At 30.0% G+C, this 20677-nt stretch overlaps 1 protein-coding gene across 22 annotated transcripts in view; it reads right to left on the reverse strand.

Moving 5' to 3' along the window:
* The window catches only part of LOC143233272 (uncharacterized), a 202846-nt gene that overhangs the window by 72133 nt on the left and 110036 nt on the right, over positions 1-20677 (reverse strand). For all 22 annotated transcript variants that reach the window (XM_076469362.1, XM_076469358.1, XM_076469357.1 and 19 more), the window contains 3 exons: positions 10722-10907; positions 5549-5793; positions 1934-2213 (listed from right to left, as the gene is read on the reverse strand). In XM_076469362.1, the coding sequence (XP_076325477.1) occupies positions 1934-2213; positions 5549-5793; positions 10722-10907 (711 nt within the window). The remainder of the gene's footprint in view (positions 1-1933; positions 2214-5548; positions 5794-10721; positions 10908-20677) is intronic.

Consider the following 20677-nt stretch of genomic DNA (forward strand, 5'->3'; position numbering starts at 1 on the left):
TTAAATATGCAATGCAGTAAAAAATATGGTCATGCATAAATACCCCCCTTCAAATAAAGATGTCAGTGAAAAAACACAAGACTGGTTGCATCCCTACTACCTAGAATGTCCCAGCAACAGAGAAACCATGGATGCAAAGCCAGAGCCTATGTGGAAGAAAAACGGGAGGATATCACCAGAAAATCCCTAAGGATTTCAGTGGAGAGCCTCAGAGAGGAGATAGATGATCTATAAGTACAGTAAAAGAGTTGTTGAGGTAAAAAATAGTGGGAAAATTGGGTATGGGTTAAAGTTACAAGAGATTTGGAGACCACAACTCAAACAAGTAAAACACAATGTAACGGTTGTTAATGTAATAATAATAATAATAAAAAAAAGACAGTCTGAGCAATGATATGCAAAAGCAAACTTATCCAAAGCTCAAAGAGGCAAGAAATGCTAAACTCATCACTTAATTTTAAGGCAAGTTGGTCAGCATGTACCTAAACATCTGGGAAGGGGAGAAAACCAAATATATGATGACAGGTCATGTTATTAAAGGGGATTCAATTCATAGGGAATGGTAGCAAGAGATAAAACATAATATACCTGAGAAACAAAATATAAAAAGACTGTACTAGACCTAACTGAATTCTCAAAAAGGGTATGGGAAGACACAAGAAAATTGTAAGGTAAAATACGTGATCCAAGTCCCTGTCAATCGGCAGGCTCAGTATGTTTGAGAAGTGGGATGAGATTGGAAATACTGACATAAACAGTATTAATTTCTCCATGAATAAACACTGATAAATTCCCTGCTGGGTTCCCAAAAATGAGACTTGTAGCATGACACTCGTCACAGGTATGATCCCTGAAGTGGTAAAATAAACTTCAAAATTCATAATTAAGAAGAGTCAATAACAAGTTGAAATTATAGATAATAATGTGACTGTAAAATTATGGAATTAAATTAAAGAGAAGAAACAGTCAAAATAAACTTAGAAGTAAATTAAATAAAAATGAGTGTGGTAAAGTTGAATCTGAAACTTGAAATAAAGGAACACTACTTACAAGCACAAGTGCTATCAAACGAAAAGTAATAGTTTGGTAGAAGCATATATAGGGAATCACATGCATTATGTGTATGTCATGCTCATTTTAGTGGAGAAGTGAATCATATGATTTACATGAGACATGATGGAATCATTTGGAGGAACAGAAGGCTTGTGGCATGCATAAAGAAAAGTTATTATATAGAGGGCAGCACTGGAAAAGAATAGCTAATCTAGTGTGAAGAGTTAAGTACTGTATTAAACTGATATATTTACCAATTAAAAATTATTTAAAATACATCTCTTCAGCATGAGTCCTATCAATATATACACTACAGAAAACACAGAATGGTAACCTGCAAATCCTTCTAATTAAACTTTAAAAAGTAACTGGTTCCTGAAAAAAATATGTAATTCTAACAAAAAAACACATGATAAATGAGTGAATCTGAATAACTTAACATGTACTTTAAAAAAAAAGAAGTACATTTACAAATAATAATGAATAATAACCAGAAACGATACTTTTGGGATTTAATATCAACTAGCCCATAATTGTTGTAATGCATAAGATTAAAAGTGATTCTTGCCTACATCACTTCAGACATCACTGCAATCCATAAAAATAAAGAAAATCACATTTCTGAGCACATAGTTAATTGAACTAACAAATATCACAATACTATAGAATACATTGTTTTGTTATGTGTAATTTTTATGGGTGAATTATAATTCAAAATGTTGTCAAGATAAACTTTGAGAGTTTACTACTGTTTTAAAATTAGCATAAATATTAAACTATGTTACTCCAAAACTGGCTGAAAAACTGAAGAATTTTGACTGTTACTTTGTCTACTTACACAGTTTGGTAAACCTGTATCTTACACAAGTGAGAAACTTACTTTCTGCATTATTAAGTTGTTTCTCCATTGCATTTACTTTCTCTTCTGCTACACTGAGTTGCACTTGTAAATTCTGGGCTTCTTCACTTAAGGATGTAAGGGTTTTCTGTAGTTCAGCTCTCTGTTTCTCAGCTTCTTGTTCAGTAGCCCAGTACTCTTTTAAAGTAACAGAATGGTCTTCTACTTGAAGCTTCATCTGATATTCGAGATCACTCAGCTTACGCTGGTAGTTAGCCACTTCTCTAGACAAGGCTTCCTTACTGGCCTCAGCTTTCATCAACTAGTAAGAGTCATAAACATTCATGATTACAGGTATACATTCACTTATTATGAATTTGAAGAAAGTTTATCATAAGGTGAAAGAAATTACTCATAAAACATACATACAATATCTAAGCATGATTTACAGTGAAGCCTTAACTTTGCTCAACATACACAACTCAAACAATATATAAAGTATATCTGTCTACATTTTCATAAATGTTATCTAAATTCAAATACTGATAGTTTCAGTGCTCTTTCACTGAAATATGATTTTGCTGGTATTTAGGTGACAAAAAAAATCACTTCATATATACATTTTCATGTCTTTAACCAACAATGGATTAACAAATAGTCCACCAAGGCCTATTCCAAGGACACTACCAAACCATCCAAGTAAAAATATTATGTTTTTAAAACTAACAGAATAGAAGCAAGAGTGAGTTATTATTACCATCACTATTCGAAAACTGCATCAGATCTACGATCCCATAAAACCTTAATTCAGCTCTGTCTTTGATTATCTTTATATTTAACACAATAACTTTTAATCCATTGATTTTTGCAACTTTTTAAAATGAAAAACATTTAAACAATTATGCACATTGTGTGGTAAAACAAGAGTGATGACCAGGATATATTGTAGCTTACTAAAATGTATTATACTTTGAAGCATCAGAAAGCATGGCTAACTACCAAGAGGGTGGTAAGACTCAGTTAATAAGTACTGAACACCATGAATGTTTATGAAGTAGTTCAGTCATTTTACACTGTTTTAATTTTACAATAAATATATTTTTTGATTAAAAAGACTTATCTCTTCATTGTGAAATTAAACTGAAACACAACTTTTTCCACAAGCATTAACAAGATAAATTAAAAGCACACACACACACATGGTTTTAACTGATGAAGTTTAATGGCTTATAATCCTTATATCTTTGATATTAATAAGCAAGTGAAAAATAGGTGGTCAGGATAAGTTTTTACCATGTGCCCTAGACTCAAGAGAATTCACAGAGCATCATCTAAGTTCCCAACCCCATTTACTGAGAAGGAAGTTCTTGAATTTTACTATATTAGAAAACATGTAAAACAACTAACTAATAATAAGTTATTCAAGATATTCCAAAACATATCAGATCAACAGAAAAGAAAATCCAATGAAATGAGAACTTTCAGAAAGTGGTCTTTTCTTCACCTTTGCCATCAACATCTGATGAAGGAGGTTCTTCTTTCTACAAGTATATGCAGCTTATTGAGTTTTTCTCATGATAATAATTATTTATTAGAGCCTAAATTTTTTGTGGTCATCAAATGTAAGTAGCCAGGTAAATCCATTATTTGATAATGATTAATTATGGAGACTAAACTTTAGTTTCCACCACACCTGAGTAAACTAGTTAATAATTGATAAACATTAACTCTTTCACTGCAGGTTTGGTTGAATATTCTCATCAGATGACCCCAACATTACCATCAGTGTTTCCATACTATATCATTTAATATGTTTTGTTTATTTTCCTGAAATACTTCAAATTTTTAGTAAATATTACAAGTCTTTTGTAGACAGAATATCATGATCATAAGTTATGTATTTTTTATTAAAAATTTGTCTGTAATTATATGGAGTCAAAACGATTTTGACATTAAAATTAAAAACACTTTTTAATTTTCAAATTTTCAAATTTATTAGCATCTCAAAAACTTTCTATATTGTTTCTATTATCTTCTCTACTATAACTCTTTGTGGAGATTATTTGATTTGTAACACCACAGTAACAAATTAGAAAATAAATCTTTACAGCATGTCTGTGAATTGTAACAGAAAATCACAGCCATTTATCCCAAATAGTTGGTAACAATATACATCTGTTTATACTTAATTTTAGCCATACCTAACTAATACTTCCACCTCACAAGTTGTAAATAATTTAGTGAATATGCTGATCACATTACTGTATCAAATTATATAATGCACAAGTTGCTTGTGAGCATACTCAGTTAAATATTTTTTTTGTTATCTTATCTAATCTACCCCAACAAGTTTCTAACTTTTACATTTTAGTTGCTTCTATAATAATAAATAAGAATTATGCAACATAACTATCAATGAAATTTAAACCTACTTTTTATACTAATGGAATAGCAGCACTAAATACATTTTACTAAATGAAATAATGCACCTAAAAAAACAGAGCAATAACATGCATAAAGCAAATAATGTCTAGTAACTATCATATTTTTTCTGCCTACTGATATGATATGAGACTTCAAAAATTTAAGCTTGCATTATCATTCCAGTGAGATAAAGTTGTAAACTAAAGCAAAAAAGATGATTCTTTATACAGAACACAACATAATACATCATTCACTAAATTTAGTTTTTCGTTTGATTATAAATAATATAGTATTAAGTGTTAATAAGAATTACTGGTAAGTTGTGAGAAGTGGGTATGGTAAGAGGGGTCTGGTTTTTCTAGTTTATAGCTTCATAAACAAATAAGATTTAAGGATGTAAAATTTGTTTTGCCCAAGTAACATCTGTATCATAAGAAGTGATTTATATTATGTACCTGCTTTTAAAAGGAGTGGTAAGTAAATTAGAAAATACAGGTACCTAGAGCCTTAATGTCATAATTCTCATACAAGGGAAGATTGAAGATTTTTCAAAACATTACAAAATTACAAACTTGAAAATATTAATATTCAATTTATTAAATATATTTTAACACCAAGTTCATTCACATACAATAATATCAAACTAGTTTAGTTAAATTTTGAAGGTAACTCTCTAAAGCATTGTGTCATGTGCACTGTAGTAACAAGGTTAAGTGATAGATTCTAGAATTTTTATTCCCGAACAAAACAAAAACAATACAAATCAGAATAAAATTATGCATTTTACATATTGATGCATATTACACAGAATTAATTCACTAATGAGTATAGCATGAAAAAGAAACTAGAATAATACTACCAAAGAAAGACACTTTAAGTGACATCTCTTTTTAAAGTGAAAGTTACCCACTGAAATAATTATTTATTTTGATAATAATATTCAGCATAACAGTAAACTTTTATTTTATTTTCATCACACCTTTAGACTAACAAAACTTCCATATTTTCTATTGCATATAATACAATTATAATCATGTAAGTTCTCATACACATATGCACACATAAAAGAGTCTAAGTCTTGCACAACATAAAAATTGGTACTGAGAACCAATAATGTAAAAGTCAATGAATTCAATAACTATAAACTAACTGCTTTACACTTCATGTTAATTAGCCAGAAAAAACTTAAAGCTGCTTTCTTTGCTATTAAAAAAAATAACTATATCAACTTACATTCTGTTTTAAAGATGAAACTTCTTTTTGCATGCAATCTTCTCGACTTTCAAGCACTTGTTGTTGAGCTTTCAAATCTTGACTGATTTCCTTACTACCTTTTAATTCCACTTCTAGTTTTCCTACTTGACGTGAGAGTGACTGAACATTTTGACGTGCTTGGAGACGAGATTTTTCCACATCTCGTAATGTGTTCCTCAACTCATTACACTCCTTCAGGACTCTTGATTTTGAATCTTCTAAAACTAAAGCATAAAAATAGGTGGAAAAGTTTTGATAAACTGACCCAAAAATAAAATGAAAAGAAGAAGTGTGTTGTAGGTTAAACCATCAAAGATAACAAGATGTTGATTACATATATACACACACACACACTATTGTATTACAAGGTATAAGCAATTCCCTTCTTCAGGTACTTCTAGATAAACAATAAATCAATTGACATCAGTACATTTTTGTATGATTAATATTCATATATCATTAGTAGATGCCAAGTAACATTATTTTATAATGAATAATCTTATTGCATGATGTAAATATTGCTAATTTTTTGTTTTTAATTGTAATTTTTCCATTACAGGTAAACAAGGCTCTCAAACCAGCTTTCTGTACTTGGTAATGCCATGATAATTAATTCTCTCACTATGGGCTTTTCCCAAGGACCAACCTTATAGCAATTTTTTGCTTGTTACAGTTTTCATATTAAACTTTTAATATGTTATGCGTGTCTTTATAAAATTTTGCAAATTATCAGTACATTTTAGATGGCTTTTATACGCAAACTATCAGATTTTTTATTAAGATTAACATTTTATTAAGTAATGTTTTTCTCATGCTTCTTTCTTTTTTAATGTTGGCTATCCAATATGCAAAGTAATTTTGATTTTAATATTAAAAATACTTATATGCATTAGAAATGTCAAACTTTACTTTGAAAATCTTTATAACTTCTAAAAATATTCCAGATAAGTATTAGACATTTTTCTTTGGGAAACAACTTCACAATTTTTCCATTATTTTCCTATCTTATCTCTGTATAAGCTTGGATGATTTGACTAACCTTGTAGCCACCATAAAAAATTAGGAAACAGATATAAATTATGCTTTTTCTCATTCTAGAATGAATACAAAATATAACATGAAATCACAAATACATAGTCCAAACTGCTTAAATCTGATAACATTATACATTAATAAAGTTAATTTTACTGAACTTTTAGCACTGTCTGAATAACATTACAGAAGCTGCAATGATACACCGTATGTACATTCACATTACTGTATCCAGTAATTTAAAACTGCCCTTTTGTCTTTACGAAGTGACTTGTCTTGGCTGTGTTTTAGTGGATTAGTATTTTTTACATTCACATTTCTCTTATAATACATTAGATATATATATATATATACACATACCCCTTATTACTATTTACAAATAAGTTCATAACTTATAGTTATTTTCTCAGACCAAAGAAAAGTAAATAAAGAAAAATAGAAAACAATGACCTCTTCTGCTTATAAAGTCTGTAATAGCATACCACAATTTACTAAGTTATGTTAAATTTCACATACAGAGGATGTAAAACAAAATAAATTTTTTTCGGTTTTGCATATGGATTTTATAATATTAAAAATCATAAGATCCAGAATTGACTCTGCTAGATGACTGGACAAGACACAATCCTGAGGAAGAAGAAAAGAAACTAGGAACGAAGACAGAGGAGGAATGGACCAGAAATGAATGTAGCCTGGCCCCCACCTGCCCATGGAAAGACATCCTGTCACCTATAATAGTCAGGTTGAGAGTAACAGGAAAAAAAGAGCATATGGAAAGGAATATTGGGCATAGGGAAAAAGTTGGGACAAAGAATAAAAAGAATGTGGCACTCAGACAGGTAAACATTAAGCAAAGTCAGTAGGATAAGACAAACAAGAAGCAAGGGAGGACAAAATAGAATGCAATTTCTCCACATTGACCCTGGACTCTAAAGACTCAGGAAGACCCTCAAATACCATTTTACATATAAACAGGTCTTACAAAGTTCCTGTAATGATTTAAGGGTAAAATACAACCCTGCAACTAACACATCTCTTCCTAGTAAATCCTAACAACACAAAATTCAAGGGGCAAGAGACAAGGCTGAAACTGAAAACTGGGTCATAGTAGATCACAGGGGTGTCTGCTGAGACAACAACTGTAAAAAGGAAAAAAACACCTAAAATATTGGTCAATGTAATGTGAATTGTAGTACATTGGGACCTATTAAAATGAACCAAGATATCAAAATTAGAACCCCACAAAGGACATAGAAGACTTAAGTTCTGAGAATCTAAATTGGGATTTGAGACATGTTGGTAGGCAAAAGAGAAGTGGTCCAAAAGTGGGGAAGACATACCCACCCCAACTGTTCTTGAGCAGCACAATGTACCACATGAATAAGCATGATGAGAAAGGGTGGAAAACAATAATAATAGAACAAGGCTCTTCTCTCAGCAAGGAAGAAGTAGAAAAATCAATAGCACTAAAAGAGAGACACAAAATTGACAAACTGATCAATAAAGTGTAAGAAATGCATTGTCAGCAAATTCTCCCTATTGTCAGTGTTATGTGACTAGCTGAGAAAGAGTTATGAAGGAAAGAGCAAAAAACTTCCTCAAAAGTATGGTCATGGGGGGAAGAAGCAGCAAAAACATCCAACTACCACTGAATTAATGCCTAAACATCCTTGGCTGGCAGCAGCAACTGGACATACTGGGGACTTGTGACACAAATTTCATCCATAGTGGTTTGAACTTCTTCATCCCCCACACGAAAATGCTAATACGCAAATCCAAATGGACTAACTTTTGAAAAACAAAAAAACTACTAAATGAACAAGTTATTCCAAATAAAAGTGAAAAACTAGCAAGAAAACCCAAGAAACAAAGTAAAAGTCCTTTGAAGAACCACTGATAACATATATGAACAGTGTAGTGCCAATCAAAAAATTGAGGATTGTGCTGCAATGGTAAAGAGTATAGTGATAGTACAGTGGGCACAATGGGATTGATGGAGAATGGTCACATGATCAGTATATACTGGTGCAATGATGTAAAAAATACAGGGGTATAAAACAGGGTTCCTGCACACAAAAGTGAACTAGATTCCATGACCTTCTTTTACTATATTCAATGATTTTTCATGACTTACCTGTGCATTTATTAATGACTTTTTACATACTTCAAAAATACATATATGATAAAAAAAACCAAATTAGACATATACATTAATTCAAGTCAAAATTTTCTAAGACAGATTAACATCAATATCAAAGAACTACAACAACATATGCATGCTTACTTGTACTGCTACTTAGTTTGTCTTGACTTAAGAATGAACTAATGCAGAGATTGCTGTTCATATGCTTCATATTGTTTTTAAGCTTTTTGCCATCCATGATTTCGCCATTCATGATTTAACAGCAGATTCACCCATATTTACAAGACTGAAAGTATTTTTACATACATTACATACACATACATTGTGTATATGTAGAAACTGGTTCAAGCCATGTTCTATACAGTTCATTCACTTTCCAGCTCTCCTGATATTTACACTTTCCCAGCATGATGTGAAAATAATTCAATAACAGGATAAAAATCAGTATTACATGATACCAGTAATTTCAGAAATGCAAGTGGTTCTTTCCACATATTTTAGCCATTTTCATACATTTTGAACAGTGCATAGCAAAATGAGTGAAACAAAATGGTGAACACAACTATAAAACCACACTGTCCTACATAAGCTTATCCCTGATTGATCAGCTAGAGAGAATCCCACACTTCATGGATAATTACCTCACTTTCATTCAGAAACTAACTAAATAAAAACACTTTTTAATAACAGAGTAAATATAAAGTGCTCACCTAGCAATTAAGAACATAATGTGTTCAAACATTTCATTTAATGACAGTGTATGTATAAAGTAATCACTTAGCAGTTAAGGATGTAATATGTTTAAACACTTTGTTTAACTTAGTAATTAAGAACACACTGTAATTGAAAACTGTTCAGTAAGAGAGTATGTACAGTGACTACCTTATGTAAAACAATTTTTGTTCCTGGATAGTATGTGTTATTTCTTAATTGCTTATGTTGTAAAAGTACAGCAAATGGCCATTATTCCCTTTAAACTTTGCTTTTGTGACCTGGATATTGAAATTTAGAAATTTACCTATTTTCTATGTAAAAAGTGGAAAATTTGCACATTTTCATTTACATAAGGTCTAAATAAAACAACATATGAATCAAAATTTACATGTATTTCTACTAAAGTTATACAAAAATGTTTAGAAGTGAGTAGTTTCTCGAGATTTGCGACTGTAATGTAAATCAGTTTCACGTATTAGCTCCCAAATATAGTCTCCCATCATGTTTTCGTTATACGCTCCTAGGTCACAAAAGCAAAGTTTGAAGAAAAAAATAGGTCTTTTCCATTTACTTTTGGCATAAGCACTTTCTGCCCAGGAACAAGAAAAAGTAAAAATTTTGTTACCTAGTGTTATGAATGGCTAAACACAATAGAGAAATATCATATCGCCATATTCAGATTTCAGTTTTGCCTGGAGAGATTAGCACTAAACATTGTTGATGTTTTTAATGATATTTAATGACGTTTTTGTTAAAACATAAATTTTAATAACTTTCAAGTATGTGAAGAATTCATAGCTTGAGAAAATAATGTAGATACTATTTCTATCTTAGTTTTCTCACTTTTTTTTCAGAATCCCCAGTTGTAGACTTGAAAATATAATTTTTCCATTTTGATTGAACTAGTTTCTTTGCTTTGTGATAATCTCTATTCCCCATTTTATATTAAAGATTTTTAATTATTTTGTTCTAGCTAATTTTGCAACCTTTTTATATATTTTTGTTACGTAACAGTACATAAGTAGCACAAAATGATTGTACACATATTTAATAGGATACTGAGATAATGAAATCTCTTCAACTTTAAATACATAGTAGCTTCTTCTTGTTAGAAAACTCAGATAATGCACAATCATCTGAAATAAATATAATGAACGAGAGAAAGTGTATAAATGCACAGAAAACCACCAGAAAAAAAATGATTAATGCTATCCACATATTAGCACCTCACTAAAGTGAGTGTTTACAAAATAAATTACTTACACTTCAACTGATTTTGTGCATCCTTCAGTCTACAATCCAGCTCTGCCTTTTCCATTTCTAACTGCTTTGTTCTGCTAATCAGTTCACTGTTGTTTTTCTGCAATTGTTCTTTTTCAGTTTTTTCCTTTTTTATCATTCTCTGGCAGTCACTTCCCTGTTTTTGAGCATTGTCCTTTTCTACTTCCACTGAAAAAATATAATTACGATCAACTCAAAAACTCAATGCTTAATCAAATAAAACGGCAACAGTTAATATACTGAAGTATAACGTAAATCAAGAATGAGACTGCTACACTGTTTCACTTCATCATATTAGTAAGTTGATATACTGGAAAATAAGTGTGTCATGGCTTTATCCCATGAGAAACAGAAATGCAGCAAATTTCTAATGTACATCTGAGTATAATTTAGTGTAAACTGAGAAATTAAAAAAAATTAATGTTAAAAAAAAACTAATTTATGAATATATGCATGCCCAGGATTATCTAATAGTTTTAAGGGTAACTTATTGAATCTGAAACCTACATGTATTTTAGAAGCACAGAAGTTATATGCACACACTACCTTATGTTAACACCAAAAAAAAGTGTGGAAAATCTTAAAGAGGAGGATAAACCATATATATAAAAAGAAAGTCAGTCTTCTTGGAATATGCAAAAGAACAATCAATACCTAAACTACAACAACACAACAAAAATGTTAGACAATTCCAGTGAAAGATAGGGATTTTGGTAAAATATAAGAATAGCTCACATTTAGGTGGTTCATGTGCCATATTAAAGCATATTGTGTTTTCTATCTACTTTTATTATCATAGATATTGGTGCAGGTATGTACAGTTTCCATATTACTTTTTGGCCAAGAAGATTGTTAAGATCTTACTGCTCTGTGTCATTCATTTAAAATAGCATCTTTTGTTTTTGGCAGAAAAGTCTTACAGTTGCCAAATTCTCACTTGATTATTTATTTTTCATGCCTGAAAAGATAGAAGCACATTACAAACAACAGTTATTTAAACCCTTCTTGTGGAATGTCATCAGAAATGGCTACTGAGGTAGTTCGTGATAAGATGTTTGTATGTGTGTGTGTGTGTTTTTGTAGGTAAGCACAATCTCCAACTGCAAAGTGATTTTCATGTTAAGATTAAAAATATTTTTCTTTGTCTAAAAAATCTCAAGATTCATTTGCAAAATCTCTGAAACTTTCTAAACAAATTTCAAATCTGACTTTTTAATCACAAGAAAAAAATTGAAATAAATCTATATTACCCTTTTTAGTTTCTAGAATGACTTCAAAGTGTAGATGAAGCTACATTAACTTTTCTAAATAGTTTTAAACTCATAACAGTATACATCTATTCATACTTGAATTTTAGTTTAGATGTCCTTTGAACCTATAAGTAATAAATCACTTGGCTTTCTACTGGTAATAAATAATATAACATTAAACAACAGAAAGAATTACTGACAATTTATGAAAAACAGGATGTGTTAGGTTGGCAAGGCAGAGGGTTCAGCCCTTCTATCTGATGGTTCTGCAATTAAATAAGATGTAAGGCTATGAAAATTATACTTTATCTGGGCAATGATGATATTATATGAGTAATTTGTGTTAAATATGGTATTTCTTGAAGGGATAGTAAATAGATTAGAGACAAGGGAATGATTAAGAAGAAAATGTCACAATTCTTATACTACTGGAAATTCAAATTTTTTTAAAATATTGCCTTATAAAATTAGGAACTTAAAACTCATATAATATTGAAATTTGATTTATCAGCTGTATTTTTCTGCCACATTTGTTCATATACCATGATAACAAAGTAGTTTAATTCAATTTTGAATGCAACTTGGTAAAACCTTGTGACATGCATCAAACACACTTGTAGCAAGAGGATTAAGTGCTCTTTGTAAAATAAATATTAAACAATACTAAAACATTAGTTCTAAAATACTTTTAAATAAAAATGTTGCTACAGAATTATATTTTTTATTTAGATTATGTTTGCAACCAATACACAAAGTTCACATACCAGCCGTAACAGGGTTAAATGGTTTAGGATTTCCTCTGAATGTTAAAAATGTTGTTCATTATGTTACTATTCACACCTATAATAACATGCTACTGTATTAATATACATAAATAATCCAAAAACATACAGCTGCCTTTTCACAGTATTGTGGGTAGTCTACATCATTCTGCGTGATCTTCTGTGTCAGTGTTACTATTTTAATGTTACGATGATTATCATTACATTCCATATACGTGCAAAGTTAGACGTAAATTTCCTAAGTGTGATCCTAATTTGTAACCTCTGTCTTTGGACTTTCAAGATTACTAAGGAGTTTTGAAAGTATTTTACTTTGTTGCTATAATAGTCACAGTAGCTTACATGACACCAAATCCTTATTTAAAAAACTTAAACAAATAACTTAAATACTACTTTAGAATATATGTACTGCAGTGACTGAATGGTCAGGAAATAACTTAAAGTTATAAAGGAAATAAATGTTAGTTATTCTAAGAAGGTTAAGGCAAAGAACCTGATTGCTTTTGGGAGAGGAAATGCAAGTAAGCATATATAAAAGTATATGATATAAACTGTAAACTAGTACAATCTTCACAAAAATCTCTTCTGAGATTAAAAAACTTGAAGCTGCTACACAAATGTGATATAAACTATTTTAACATATTTCACCTCAACATGTAAAAGTGATATTTTACTTTTCTATTTATTAAACAATTTAAGAGCATTAACTTTCAACTAAAGTAATATAAGTATTTTTTAAATGTTGTTATATTTAAACCAATTATAAACAAGCTTCTGAAAGCTACTGTTCTGCAATGTAAGCAACCAATAGCTCAGAGCAGTGCTTCTAAACAGTTTTCATTATCATTCACCTGAATACGTTTTTCACATCAGCTCACCAATCCCAAACTGAAAAAACACAAAAAGCACTAAATTGAAATGTAAAATTATTTATAACGACTTATATATCAAACTACAAGTAGAACGAATACCATAAAAACCAAATGCATTTATCAAACTAAAACTAGAATAAAGAATAACAACCAATGAAATTTTGGTTCTCGAATTTTTTGTGTAATTGATAATACTCATTCACTCTGATTCTGATCTCATTAACCTTTGGGTGAACTTTTCACTCAGTTGAGAAGCACTGACTTAGAGAACTGATCTTGATGTTATTTAATAACTCTGGTACTTTATCCTTTTCCCATTATGCCCTAAACAATCAATATCATTATGTTTACAAAAATAAACATACTGTCCCCATCAAATGAACCAACCTGCTATCACTTTTTAAATAACTATTAATTTAATTCACCTTTTTATAACTTACAATATATCAGTAGCAATCTATATTCAGGTAATTTTTCCACATTTTTCATGCAGATGTCCTTCACATAGTTATAACAACTTTGTGTCTGGGCCTGGCTCCTTTGTGCATATTAAGATCTTTCACAAGGTTCCATTTAAATTTAACTACACATTATTATCAATGTATGTCAATAAACTCACCATAAAAACATAAGTTTATAATTTCATTTTGTATATTATTTAAATTCTAACTTCTTAATTCCAAAATTCCAAGTAATATTCATGAGTTTTGAATCATCCATCTTGAAATTTTCTAACATAAAATATATGCTGCTGCAGTTTTCAACTGATAAAAAATATAAACAATGGATAATTAAAATCAAGAAGAATCTAAAATCTGAACCTGCTACTAATACTGACATATCAATAATTTGTCACTCAACAGAGAATCCTCTTCCCTCTCCCTTTGACATTTGAGCTTGTTTATTAATTAACTTTACATGGCTAATGGACATGTTTGTAAGCAACATAAAATTAAATTTTTGTCTACATAATTCATACAAGACAATGTTTAGTTTTTCAATAATATTTGATTACACTGCACAACAAAGTTTTTGTTTCTAGAACACTGTTGGGTGTTCCTTATAGATTTTTAGCTGCTGATCATGAAAATCACATCCCAATTTACCATTTCATTGAAACCTTCAGTTTCACCAGGACATTGCTACAATGGAAAAACAATATCAAGGCAACTGAAATCCGTCAATGCTTGCTCACTACTGTTGGACACTGCAACGTGATGCACCGGACATTGAATACAAATGAAAATCAGGAGCAAAACACTTTTAATTATGTTGAACTCAATAGCGTATTAGAAACATAAACACAATTAAATATGTTCTTGCCGGTAAACAGTTAACTGTCTATTTCTCAGAGTTCCAATGTGATGAAGCAAAACCAAAACTATATTTGTGCATACCCACCAGGTATCTGTCACAATCAGTAAAAACTTTTAGGAAGAAAAACTTTAAAAAAAATTGTTGTGTAGTGTTGTTCAGGGAAATTATTTTGCTTGTGATGACAATATTATGTATCTCTAAATGCTGGATAGTTTTGAGAGAATTTATTCTAGTGGCTGAATATATGCAGTGAGTACTAATACTAGTTTTGTTACATAATTTTTGAAACAAAAAATTAACTAAGAGGTAGGAGTTATGAATTCTCCAACTATGTCTAACAAAATTTCTTAACATAAAACAGAAAAAATTATGCTGTCTTAAGCATGTGTAACAGGATACCTCATAATCAACTGGTGTTTACCTTAGCTCTGTAGGAAACAGTAATAAAACCATAAAATTAAAAGAACCCAGGAAACACACTGTATTTACTACGTAGTGACAAAGTAGTAGTTTGCTAAGGTCTAAACAATACACAGTGATAACATAACTTCATAATGTTGTGCCACTATGAAGTAACTAAGTAATCACATTACTTTTTATCTTTGTAATCAGAAAGTAACTTTACAGCATATAGCATGATAATATTACACTCTATATAAAAAGCAAAAGAGTACATAACCTAGTCATATAATTCATAGGTTATTACATGTTATACATGTAGTATTTCTCTTTGGTGTTTAAATATTAGTTTCTTGTATTTAATGTGATATTAAAATAAAAATATAAATATCTTAAAATATTATTTTACATTTAAAAATATGAAAGAAAAATTAATTAAACTATTTGACTATATCTTATGTAATCTGATATGCTTGTTGTAGTTTGAGTAAGTATAAAACTTCAGAAATACATATGTAGCTTAATTACACCAAATTTGAATAAGATCTCAACTGTCCAGCATTCTTGAATTAGCAAATTTAAATCTTCAAAATACTTCATCATCTACAGGTATGTAATGACAATATATGCTTCCTAACATGCATAGAGAGTTTGTAGAAAGTTTCAAAGTGTCAAGTCATAATCCTTTTATACTTAGTCATAGTGTTTATGTTAAAATGTTCAATATTCATGTTGATTTGTCAGAAGTTTTATTTTTATAACCTCTTTGATGCAACAGCAAAATAGTTTGAATAAGAAGTTTTATGGCATTGAGTTATATTCAAAAGCAAAATAAAATCTATCAAGTTGTATTTAAACTAAGTGTTATGTTACATTTAAGTATTAGGACTAATACTTGGACTACAAATAGGATTACTATTACTACTGTTACTTGAATAAATGGGTTTACACAAGAATCTGGTTTTCACAATAAACTTCACTTACATACATTTCTATTAATACTGATGATATAATATTGATCTCGCATGCGAGTGTTTTTGTTATATATTTCAGAGGTAGAATCTGTGATACACCTGGTAACCACACCAACAGGGATAATAAAGGAATAAAGAGTAGCTTCTCTGACAGTGAGTGAAACAATAAGGTTAACATAAATAGACCTTTCTTGCCAAATAAACCCTTATTGAACCAATTAAAGACAAATTATCAAAGTTTACAAAATAAATCAGAATACATCAATATAAAATTATTATTGTTTTAAATGTAATTTTTTAAGGTATCAATACTTACATATAGCTGCCAAACATTCATAATGCCATACTCAATAGAATAAACTTCTATAATATGCAATTAAAAGTTTTGTTGCAACAAGTTGTCAGATTTAGTAGTTCAGTTCAATTTTTTGTGGCCTTGGCTCATCATATGACCAGTAAAAGGCTGCTCTACTTTTATCCGCACACAAAATGATGTTAACTGGACAACTACTGTTCCTTGGCCTGCATTCTTCCTTCATATTAACAGTGGTAAGTTTTAATGACACTGGTTGAAATTATCCTTAACCAAAAAAACCAAACACAACTTTTTCAATAAGTCGCCAGTAAAAGAAGAGTGGTTTCACAAGCCCAGGCACATAAGGTATGAAGTAGGCAAGGAACTAATGGATACAAGGGAAGACCTGGACCAAGATATCAGAAATCTCAGCCCAGAGAAAAAAGCTGGTAAGTTCTATAATGAACAGATATTTTTTTCATTTATACTTATTACCATGCATATGAATAGCTTACACATATCAACAGCATGACAGTTTGTAGATGTAATCAAGCATTCACCTGATCAGATAGTGTAATATAACTTTACAGATTGCTGCCATAAGTGCCTTAGGAGGGAACAATGTTGGGGATTCTGTATGTAGAATGTATAAGTGCCTTAGGAGGGAACAATGTTGGGGATTCTGTATGTAGAATGTATAAGTGCCTTAGGAGGGAACAATGTTGGGGATTCTGTATGTAGAATGTATAAGTGCCTTAGGAGGGAACAATGTTGGGGATTCTGTATGTAGAATGTATAAGTGTCTTAGGAGAGAACAATGTTGGGGATTCTGTATGTAGAATGTATAAGTGCCTTAGGAGGGAACAATGTTGGGGATTCTGTATGTAGAATGTATAAGAAGTTGGAAACTCTCTGCCAGTAGACCAACTTCAACATGAGAGGCAGGAAGAACAAACAAACATTTGAAGACCTGCCACTGTATAAAATAATTATCAGTATGTATATCTGAATATTTTCAGTTTTAATCAGCTATTATTTTGGTACAGTAAACACGGTAAAAACTACTTATCCAATTATTTGAAAAAATATCCATTTTATGCAGTTTAGTCAGTATACTGATTGTACAATTAAAAACAACAGTATTTAGAAAGAGTTAGGTAACAATGAACAAGACTATTTTATAAGATATCATTGTCATACAAAGTATGTATTCACTGAAGTATTAATACTTCATACTTTACATCATTACCACATTCATAAGTCTTATTGTTTATTAAATTTATAAATTTTCCAGTGTTATAGAGGAAAAATCCTAGCTTTCTTAAATTTGGTAATGTTAATATAAAGTACAATCATGAACTTTTTTAATGATTCAATAGCAGTGTGGACAAATTTACTGCAAATCCCAGGATGCTAAGGTTAACTTGTAGACAGCAGAAATTCTTAAACATGTACTGTGCAAGCATGGTGGATATTTGTAAATTTATTGACAACTAAAGTGATGCACTCATACTGGTCAAAACTGTTAACTAATATACACAATAAAATATAACAATTTAAATATACAGAATATAGTATCAGAAAATCTGAAATGCATTCAAGACAAAGGTAAAATAAAAAATACAATGCCATTACTGATGTCATGTACCAACTTTGTCTGAACTTAATATTAAATGACACAATATATTCATTTTTGGAATAAATTTAAGTACAATTTTGTCTATATAGCAGGTGTTTATAATAATTAATTTAATCAGCATTGTTTTAACATATAATTATATTATAGTTTGTGGCAGAAAGATGAAAATACAAATCTCAGATCTTTTGATTTGTGATTTTATAGATAGCTGTATTGATCTGTTAAATTGTTCTTTTATATTTACAGGCATGAGCTGCTTTGAAATCTCCCATAACACTCACACTATCTCCCAAAGTAATATGGTTGGATTCAGATGAATAGACTACATTAGAATTATAGAGAAGAAAATGTATAATTTGTTTTGTAATCTGTAATGATGTATCGATGATATTGAATAAATAACATTATTTGTTACTTGTTCTGCAAATGAACATATTGAAAATACTGTGGGTGGAGTTGAAAGATATAAACAAGGTACTCTTTACAGATACTATGAAAATGTAGAAAACAATGGAAGATAGTACCATGTTACCAGAAATGTAGTGGGAATGTAGATACAAGATAATAGAATGGTAATAGGAATGTACCATATGGGTATTTTAACATAACAAACTGACTGTATATTCTTAAATCCATTACATAATATTACTACGTACTAACAACACTTCTGGTAGTCTACACATAGTCTAACTTACGTAAAAGTTAAGTAAATTAACTATCTAATCTCTACCAAAACATTATGTTATTAACGAGTATTTATTGCATAACCATGTTTGCTAGGAATGCACAGATTAATAATCTGTAATAAATTTCATTAGTATCTCTTCATAGTAGTTAAAACATAAAAAACTCCAGTAAAGTTACAGCAACAAAATCAACATTTCCTTACTTTCTGTTTATGTTAAATTTATTTAGTTTAGTGTTTGTATGAGTGTGTTCATCTCTGACTTGTTAGTTAGCAGTAATATTATCTTTTATTAGCATATGTAAATGTGTGTGTGTTAAAAGTGCACTTTTAATGTAATTCACAACTGATACCCTTTTTGATAATAATTTCAAACTACATGTCAGCATAACAAATGAATAATTTGTATACTCTGATATGACCTATGTAATGACATAGGTCAGCAACATGAGATTAATAGATAATTTGTACATTTTGATATGCTTGTATGGTAATTACTTAGATGGATCAGTAATATGAAAATAATGGATAATTTGTATAGTTTGATTTGACTGAAGGGTAACAACTCAATAATATGAAATTAATGGATAATTTTTAGTTTGATTTAACTGTATGCTAATGATTTAAAATTAGTAATATCAGTTTCATGGATAATTTACATACTTTGCTTTGGTTATATGGTAATGGATTTGTTGTAATAATAATACAAGTTTCCAATTTCTCATATGTATATGTACATTTACTTTTTAAGGTGTTTTATTAAATATTTTTTAGTATTTTCTATGAACCTTTATTCCCTTGTCTACATTTCTTTGCCTTATGGCAATACAAGTGTTGATCTTAAGAACAATACTAGATTTTGAGATACATATTTAGACATAAAGACAGAATGTATAGTAGATTTTATTATGTGCTTTGAATACAGGTGTTGTAGTGAATGTGATTTAAATCAGCATGAGATGTAAAATATGAAAGTTTCCTGAAATTAAATATGTGTGTGATATTAAGGGTATATATCACATTTTGTCTGCACAGGGTCTTTGCTTTCAACCACATCTGAATATTTATCCTTGTTCTACATGTGGCTATGGACCATGTGCATTTTCTGTATCATATTTTAATACACACCATATAATTTTAATCTTCTCTGTAAAGACATGTAATATTTCAAGTAACCTTTTTCATGTGTTTAGTATGACTTTAAAGTGATTTCAAATTTGAAAAGCTTGGACTCAACAAACTCTTTAGAGCTTCAGTGTTAACCACCAGGATCTCTGAAGTTAGAGGTAAAATCTAAATTTAATGGATAATACATGCAAAGAAATTATTAAAACTGAATAGTGAAATTTACTTTATGTTCATTGTGACTAAAGAATTAACCAAATACTGTTTTCTGAGAGTTTTTGTCATTCCATTTGGTATGTGAACACTAAGATAGTAAGAAGCAACAAAAAAAAACTGCAGTATATGCCAGGAATATATTTACTTTATACACAGTCATATGTAATTTGGCTACATAACACTTATTAGGCTTGGAATTTCATAACAATGTTACAATAGTGTTATATTATGGATTAGGAAGCAACCTGACTTCTAGCTATTAATTAATGGGTGTATTGATATGGTTAAAGAACAAAGTTTAAAGTCGAGTCAGGAATCAGTGGATTCTTAGATGATGAGGTGACTGTTATGAATCATGGCCCAGAGTATTTCCTGTCTGTTAAA

The sequence above is a fragment of the Tachypleus tridentatus genome, chromosome 12 (assembly GCF_004210375.1).
Source record: "Tachypleus tridentatus isolate NWPU-2018 chromosome 12, ASM421037v1, whole genome shotgun sequence".
Taxonomy (NCBI): Eukaryota; Metazoa; Arthropoda; class Merostomata; order Xiphosura; family Limulidae; genus Tachypleus; species Tachypleus tridentatus.